Raw genomic sequence first — 8,151 nt, 5'->3', positions numbered from 1 at the left:
AAAAAAAAAAAAAAAAAAGAGCCTATCCCAGTCAAGAAGCCCTTGGAATACCCAACCTCCAGAAGGGAGACTCCCCGGGTCCAACAAGAGGCATCCAGAGAACAAACACTAGCTTCTCATATACAAGAGAGGTCTGTTCCTAGCTCTGGGGGTGTAGGGCATGAGGAAAAAGAAATTCTTCTCCCACCACACAGAGCCATTCTGCTCAGAGCACAAGGGGTACTTTGTAAGGGTTGGGCTGCAGAAAGGCAGTGCCTCCAAAGCGGACCTACCTTTACCAGCAGCCTCCCGCGGCCATCCCAGTCTATCTGCAGGTCTTCCCCATAGCTGAGACGCACAGAGGCCATCACCGTGTGCTGGATGCGGAGATCACCTGGAGCCCAACAGAACAGGTGGAGGAAGACAGGGTGATAGCAGGCAGATGTATTGTGGGAGGAGACAGGATGTCTCAAGAGGATAGAGGCAATGAACAGCAATGAGTAGGGGCAGATGGGGTATCCATGAGACTTAAGAGGGTCTCAGGAAGAAGGGTAGTCCCAGTGGACAGAGGGCAAATAAGGTTCCCCAGAAAGGAGCCTTTGGCAGTCACCTGCCATTCCCCATGCTGCCACAGGAGGGCAGCAGAGGCTCTTGTAGCCTCAGCTTTAGACTCTCGTCTATTGTTGAACCCAAGACTCCAGAGTCTGCCATGGACCCTCTGCCCTCGTACAGCGTCTCCGGGCTGAGTTACACAGTCCCCAGAACTGAGTTCTCACTGCTGCAGGAAGGTGGAGTCAGATGGGAACATATCCATTGCCCTGGCACAACAAACATCCCAATTCATAAGGAGACACGTGAGCATTGTCATTCACAGACACCCAGTATACCTGCTATCCACTGTGTGCAGTGCTGGGAAAATGAACCACAGGTTGGTGAGGAATTTGGGGGGAGGAGGAAGAGTCTGAGAGCCACTCTGAGGGTGAAGCTTGGGGGGTGTACTGTGCAAAAACAGTTTTGCTATGACAGGCACAGTGCAACCTGACCAGACACTGTAAAGGCCAGAGGGTCACCAAGCCTTACCATAAGTGGCATCCTCCGTTCTGACCATCACCAGCCACCCTGACCTCTCAGAATCAGTCTCTGCTTCTGTCCCACCTCTAGGCAAAACCAGAACCACCTGACCAAGACTCAACTCACTTCTTGGACTCAAGCCAAGTGAGACTCCTCTGGGCTCCTTTTCCCATCTACTCTCTCTCAGGTCTCAAAAAGTCTCCTTATCTACAGGTATTCAGCAGCTTCCTCCTCTAGTCTACCCTCCTCCAGGAAGCCTTCCCTTCTCACAGAGATGTATCCCCACCCTTCCCTCCAAAGAGAACTCTCCATCACATCCTACAAAGAGGTGTGAGTGGGCAGTGACCATGTTGAGAAGAAGGGGCACTTTGGGGCAAGCCAGGCAGCTCCGGGCCTAGTGGAGCAGGAGAAGCCCACCTTGCAGGAGGGGGACCTGGACATCCTGGCCATCCACGGCGACTCCTCCCCCATGCTTCAGCTTCACGAGGCCATTGTGCAGGTCAGGCAGCCGAATGGTCACTGAGCGGGTACAGACAGCGTCAGGGTCATCAGCACACTGCCAAGAGAGGGTGCAGGCTGATCCCATAGTACCCCTTACCAGTCCAGCACCCCAGCCGAATACCTACTGAGTCAGAGAAAGGCCCAGCTCCAGAGACCCTCTAGTCTTCTCGCTGACTACAGCTCCATTCTCACAAAACACTGTCAGTGGGACCCCTAGAGTTGTACAGGTACTAAGCCCAACCTCTTCCACACCCTTTCTCATCCTGGCCTGGTCTTTATAAAGAACCATGGGCCTCTGGCTCAGCTTGTTCCTTGGGCTTATTGTTCCAAAGAGAATCGGGGGACTTCGGCACTCTATTTGTCTTCATCTTTGCTGTTTTCTAAAGAAAATACGTCTACAACCTGCCACAGCAGAGCAGAATGGCAGATATTGCTCCTTGCCCCCACCCCAGTCACCCAGCTTCACACAGCAGGGGTTCACCAGGAGGGCAACAGGCAGGACCTGAAGTACCCACGGAAGCTTCTCTGGGAGCCAAGCCAGCCCTGAATGATGTGGTCAGCAGGCAGGGTTCCTTCTCCTACATCTAGGGACAGAGATATGGGTAGGGTTTCTGGAAGAATGAGGGGCTAACTGAAGCCTGGAAGAAGGATCTTCCCTCCTGCACAGAAAGCAATGGCCTGCAGGCCCCCCCCGGGGGGGGGGGGCTGCAGCCATAGCAACCATCCTGGCCAGGCTCACCTGCATGGTCTCAATGACAATGGAGAAAGAGTGGTCCTGGCAGTCCCGGGCCAACATGTATTGGCATATCCCACTGAAGGTGAAGTACCTGTTGTCAAAGCTCTTGAAGTGGGATTGACCTGTGACAAGACACTCTCCTAGAGGGACAAAGAGGAAAGGGGAAGAATGGGTGGTGAGGGGAAGTCTCCTGGCGAGCAGAGGTGGAATGCATATGCAAGTAGGGTGCCCTTTCTCTGCAACTTCACACGGATTGTTTCCCCACAAGAGGACTCTGGCTCAGTGCCCAGAGCTCAGTGGTTAGGGCACCAGCCACATGCACCGGCGCTGGTGGGTTTGAACCTGGCTGGGCCTGCTAAACAACAATGACAACTGCAACAAAAAAATAGTTGGGCGTTATGGCAGGTGCCTATAGTCTAATTACTTGGGAGGCAGAGTCAAGAGAATCGCTTGAGCCCAAGAGTTTCAGGTTGTTGTGAGCTGTGACACCACAGCACTCTACTGAGGGCGACATAGTAAGACTGTGTCTCAAAAAAAAGCTGTAACATGTCAAAGCTAGGCCTCTCTACAGATGGAGCAGCTAGGAAGGTGGGGTGCTGGGCCAAAAACCCACAAACCCACACTCCGGACTCCCAGCTCCCTCCCACCTCCACTGCTCCCTCATAGCCACTGCCAGGGTCCTGCGCTTCCCCCAGGTCAGGGCCAGCCTCTGGTAGCAGCCTCAGAGCCTGCATAGCACCTAGTCCAGGGAATGGACTGTCCAGCAGTTCAGCTGTCTTTCAGCTGTTGGGAGGGACTCTAGGACAAAGCCCCATCCCAAGAGAGTCCCTAGAGGTCAGTGGGCGGAGCTGGCAGCCCAAACGCAGGGTGAGGAGGGAGGTAAGGTGGGGACAATGTCAGAGCTCAGCAGTAGAGAGTTGGAGTCAAGGGTCAGCTCTAGGGCCTCCTCAGAGGCAAGCTTCTGCTGTGACTCTTGTGGGGCCAATGGGAGACCGAGAGGCCATCTGTCATGATCTCACCACTGCCCAGGCAGTGCTGACTGCTACAGGGATGGGGGTGGGCAGCCCCAGGCAACTGGTTGTATGTCCCTCTGCTTTCTAGGATGGCATGAGGCAGGAGATCACACCCAGCCCAGACAAGATTAGGAGAAAGGAAAGAGGCCCCAGACAGTTCTGGGCAGCGTTACCTTTCCTTCCACTGCCCCTCAAGAAATGCAAGAGTGAGAGGCAGATGTTCGTGGAAATCAGAGCAGAACAGGTAACATGAGTGGGCCTGCTGGTACCCCAGCTCATGGTGCACGTGCTGGACCCCAGACCCAGTGAGGTCACAGGAGAGCCTTCTTCAACTACTTCTCAGAAATCACTATCATTCTACTACCAACAGAGCGATGTGGTCCTTTGTGTCAAATGTCTTGACCCTGTTTCAGTAAAGTGAGTGGAAATTCCTGCCCAACCTTTCTTGTTTTCTCAAGAGTGCTCTTATCTGAATAAGCCATTGGACTTCTGTTATCCTTGACAATGCCCGGGAAAAGAGGGGTCAATGAGAAAACGTGCAAGTATTCGAAAGCAAAACTTTCAGGGCTCGAATCTAATCCTCTGATCTGATTTCCTGCTCTGACCCACACTGACTTGTGTTCCCAAGTTTCTCGGGAATCAGAAGTCTAAATATTATACTTAGCTTATCTTCTTGGTACAATTGAGGGACAGAGCTGCAAACACAGGAAACTCAGGACAACGGATGGGTGAGCTGCTGGGTAGCAGTCAGCCACGAGAGCTGGAATGTCCACCAGAACACCAGACCACATGGCCAGGCTCACCCACCCTGTGCCCAGGACGGGACACTAGAATAAGCCCCATCAGTCAGTCAACAGGTAGTGCCCCCCAAACAGCAGGCCCCCCACCAGACAGAGAGGTGGGCACTGAAAGTTTGAATGAATAAAAGGCAGGGGATTCTTCAAATCACATAAAAAGTAGAACATCTAGAAGTTAAAGCAGACCCGCTCCTACATGAAGAAATATCTTCCCTTACGGAAAAAAACAAAAAGAAATCTCTCGTCTGCTGGAAGCGAATCACCTCTTCTAAACAAACCCTTTGGTTTGCAGTGAGCCCTGGACGCCGCTGCTCTGCTGGGAACGTGTGCGTCCATTCCCCAGCCCATCCCTGCAGCCTCCACCAAAGAAATGCCAGCCCACAGGCCTTTAGCAAAGCAACTCAGACCTTCTACATGCAAATTTCCACCACAGGCTGCTTTCAAGTCACAGTAACATGATCTCAACCCAAAGTGCAAGATGCGTGTCTAAGTGCTGAGTGGGAACCGCCTTATTTACTGCTCCGGTGAAGCAGTAGTCGTTATTCTCAGTTTACACATGAGGAAACTAAACACAGAGAAGTGAAACTCACCCAAGGTACCACTGTGGTCAAACCGGAGGGTGAGAACAGGCAGTCCGTCTGGCTCCAGAGCCCAGAGCACTTGATACCACTCGGTACTGCCTCAAGAGGTGGCTCCTCCAGTTCCATGAGCCTGATTTCTTTAGGGTCAAGCCTGGTGTCATTCTGATCCTGGACACACACATCGCCACTTGCCAAGGGGCATGCGGACAGCTGGGTCTGAATACAGTGACTAGGTGGAGGGAGGCCTTGGCTATGAGATATGATACATCAGCCTGGCCTGAAAGAGGTCTAAGGGACCCCAGAAACTCTAGCAGGGGCCAGGACGGGCAGATGGAGACCCTGTGAATTGGCAGTGTCAGAACCCCCAGGCTCACCCAGGCACCTAGAAATACCCTCTTTCCCCAGAGGAGAGCTATCCTGTTTTACTCATTGCAGTCTGTTAGCCAACGATGTGGGGTTTACTACCTTCCTGCATGGAGATATCACTGACCTGGAATCCCAAGGTCAGATTACAGGGCTATGTTAGAATCCACCAGAAGTTACCAACAAATGAGTAACAGGTTACACCAAGGCCTCCCCTGCTGACCGGGGCAGGTCCCACCCTCCTGCCCTACCTGCCCCAGCCACACCCACCACACCACCCCTGCCCATTCTGGGCTCCTTCTCTGGCCCTGTTTAATGAAACAGCTGCTTCCACACTCTGTGAAGCCTTTGCTGTGTGTTGAGTGATAACAGCCTCTCAAGAGCCATGGGATAAAGCTTCTGTCATGATCCCTAGTTTACACATTAGGAAACTAAGGCTGCAAATCATTAAGTAACTTGCCAAAAGTCACCCAGATAGGAAGAGATAAAACTGGAATTCCAACCAGGCTGCCGGAGTCCAGAGCCTGGGTTCCCAGCCCTCATTCTGCGCCATCTTCACAAGCTCATGGGATTTTGGACACAAATGAAAAGGCTTCCCCCACCTCTTCCCAGCTCTAGAAAAGTACCTTCTGTGTGCTTCCACTAGAAGTTTGAGTGAGATTCCACAAGAGGTTTAATTATTTGATGAACAGGCTCTGTGAACAGGCAAGCTGCCTCTCACCTTAACCCTAACAAAACATTTACAGTTCAATGGGAACTGAGTTAGTGGAGCTTCCCTAGGCAGGGTGTTTCGCAGAGGAAGAGAAGAGAGCCTTGAGGTCACAGAAAGGGAAGTCTGCAGGCTATGAGGAAGCCACAATTTTGCCTTAGGCTGCCCTAACACCCATCTAGCAGGTAGAGATAGCAGGGAGCACAGGAGCATCAAGGCCTAGCCCCTTCCCAGCACTGACCTCCACTCTCCTGGGCTCTTCCTCCCCCTCCCATTACTCACATACATTGGGGCTGGGCAGCCTCTAAGACGGCCCCCAGGGATCCCACCTCCTATATTCTTGTCTTCATGCAGCCCCTCCCTCCTCTTGAACAGACTGGATATGTTATTTGTTTCTACTGAATATAAGACACCAGAAATGGGGGTGTCACTTCAGAGATCAGGTTTTTTGGTTTTTGGGTTTTGGTTTTGAGACAGAGTGTCCCTATGTCGCCCTCAGTAGAGTGCTGTAGCGTGACAGCTCACAGCAACCTCAAACTCTTGGGCTTAAATGATTCTCTTGCCTCATCCTCCCAAGTAGTTGGGACTACAGGCGCCCGCCACAACACCCGGCTATTCTTTTGTTGCAGTTATCATTGCTGTTTAGCTGGCACAGGTCAGGTTTGAACCCACCAGCCTCGGTGTATGTGGCTGGCACGGTAACCACTGCTATACTCACTGAGCCAGACATCGGGTTTTTAAAAGACTGTGGCTTCTGTCTTGGCTGTACTCTTATTCACTCTGCAGTCACTCGCCCTAGGAAAGCCAGTTGTCATGTCACAAAGCAGCCCCAGGAAGAAATCCACATGGGAAGGCAGGAATGCCTGCCACTAGCACGTCGGTGAGCTCCAAAGTCATCCCCCCACCTCCTAAGTCAAGCCTTCAGATGAGACCAGAGTCCCAGGTAATATCTTGACTGTAGCTTCAGGAGATTTCTTGGACCAGAGGCACCCAGCTAAGTCATCCCCTGGGTAGAGTGCTGTGGCATCATAGCTCACAGCAACCTCCAACTCAGGCTCAAGTGATCCTCTTGCCTCAGTTTTTCTATTTTTAATAGAGATGGGGGTCTCACTTTTTCTCAGGGTGGTCTCAAACTCGTGAGCTCAAGCAATCCAGCTGCCTTGGCCTCCCGGAGTGCTAGGATTATAGGTGTGAGCCACCACGCCTGGCCAGTCCCTAAATTCTTGATATACAGAACCTATGAGTCAATGTTTATTGTTTTAATCTGCTTGGTTTGGGGACAATTTGTTACACAGCAATAAATAAGTAGTACACACTCACCTTATTCCAAAGAATCAAAACCAACTTCTCTATTTCTGAGATTCACAATGTATACTACTCCAGGGTCTGCAGAGAACCCCCAGTCTGTTCTTTGCTTTATAAGCAGAATCAAGCGTATCCCCTTCCAGAACCTTCCTGTCTATTCTTCCCATTAGAAGCTCTTCCTGAAGTCATCACACTGGGAGCATAAGGCAGCCTCACAGCCTGCTGATTCATGAGGCAAGGTGTAGAAATATGCCCAGGCGCCATGGATGGAGATGGATGAGGAGGCAATGATCAACCAAACTCCAGAATAAGAGAAAGGTCAGAGCTGGGACTTTGAGAATGCAGAGAAAAGCTGAGTCATGCAGGGGGGCCCAACCTGTGGCCCTCGGGTTGCATGTGGATTATTTGAGGCCTGTCTTATTTATCTGCAACATCAGATATCATACAAATTGTGCACAGACCTTTGTTTTGCTCAGTGTTCGTTAGTGTTTGTGTATTTAATGTGTGGCCCAAGAAGACTTTGTTTCTTCCAATGTACAGTGGAGGTAAAAAAAAAAAAAAAAAAAGGTTGGACACCCTTGATTTAGTTTGTTAGCAAAATATCAGCCTATTCAATAGACAGAATTGGAACTGGCTATCTTCCCATCAAGGTAACAAGAGAACTTCCTGTATCCTCACCAAAGTTATCATCTAGATTTTGGATTAAAGACCTATCTGCCTCAAGCAGTCTACCGTGTACATAGTGGGTGTTCAAATAGTGCTTGGATGAATGGAAGGCCAGGGGATAATGGATGGAAACCCTCCCTACAGTTAGTGGTTGTTAAGACTTCCTAATCTGATGTGTCGTAGTCAGTCTGAACGAACACAATAAGCTGAATTCCTAATTCCATCTACTGTGGCTCACATATCTTATACAATAATGCTTATTATTTCAATATTAAGTTTTTCACATTAATTGCAGCAGCTCATATGTCTTTCAAAGGGCTCCTTGAGTCTTTCACAGGGTGTGGTTATGTTGACAGGTAGAATAGATAGCACCTTCAAGAGTCATCTTTTGTCCTTCTTGATTTCTTTAAGGATTGGACAAAGGATAACC

At 50.6% G+C, this 8,151-nt stretch overlaps 1 protein-coding gene across 1 annotated transcript in view; it reads right to left on the bottom strand.

Annotated features, from left to right (window-relative positions):
* Window positions 1-8,151, bottom strand: part of VWF (von Willebrand factor) — a 147,272-nt gene that overhangs the window by 96,429 nt on the left and 42,692 nt on the right. Inside the window, exons 11-13 of the mRNA XM_003796416.3 lie at window positions 2,291-2,427; window positions 1,468-1,606; window positions 273-373 (exon numbers count right to left, since the gene is read on the bottom strand). Of these exons, the coding sequence (XP_003796464.1) occupies window positions 273-373; window positions 1,468-1,606; window positions 2,291-2,427 (377 nt within the window). The remainder of the gene's footprint in view (window positions 1-272; window positions 374-1,467; window positions 1,607-2,290; window positions 2,428-8,151) is intronic.

The sequence above is a fragment of the Otolemur garnettii genome, unplaced genomic scaffold, assembly GCF_000181295.1.
Source record: "Otolemur garnettii isolate 467f Iridium unplaced genomic scaffold, OtoGar3 scaffold00104, whole genome shotgun sequence".
NCBI lineage: Eukaryota > Metazoa > Chordata > Mammalia > Primates > Galagidae > Otolemur > Otolemur garnettii.
The sequence above is the reverse complement of the archived record's forward strand: the minus strand, read 5'-3'. Positions and strand labels throughout refer to the sequence as shown.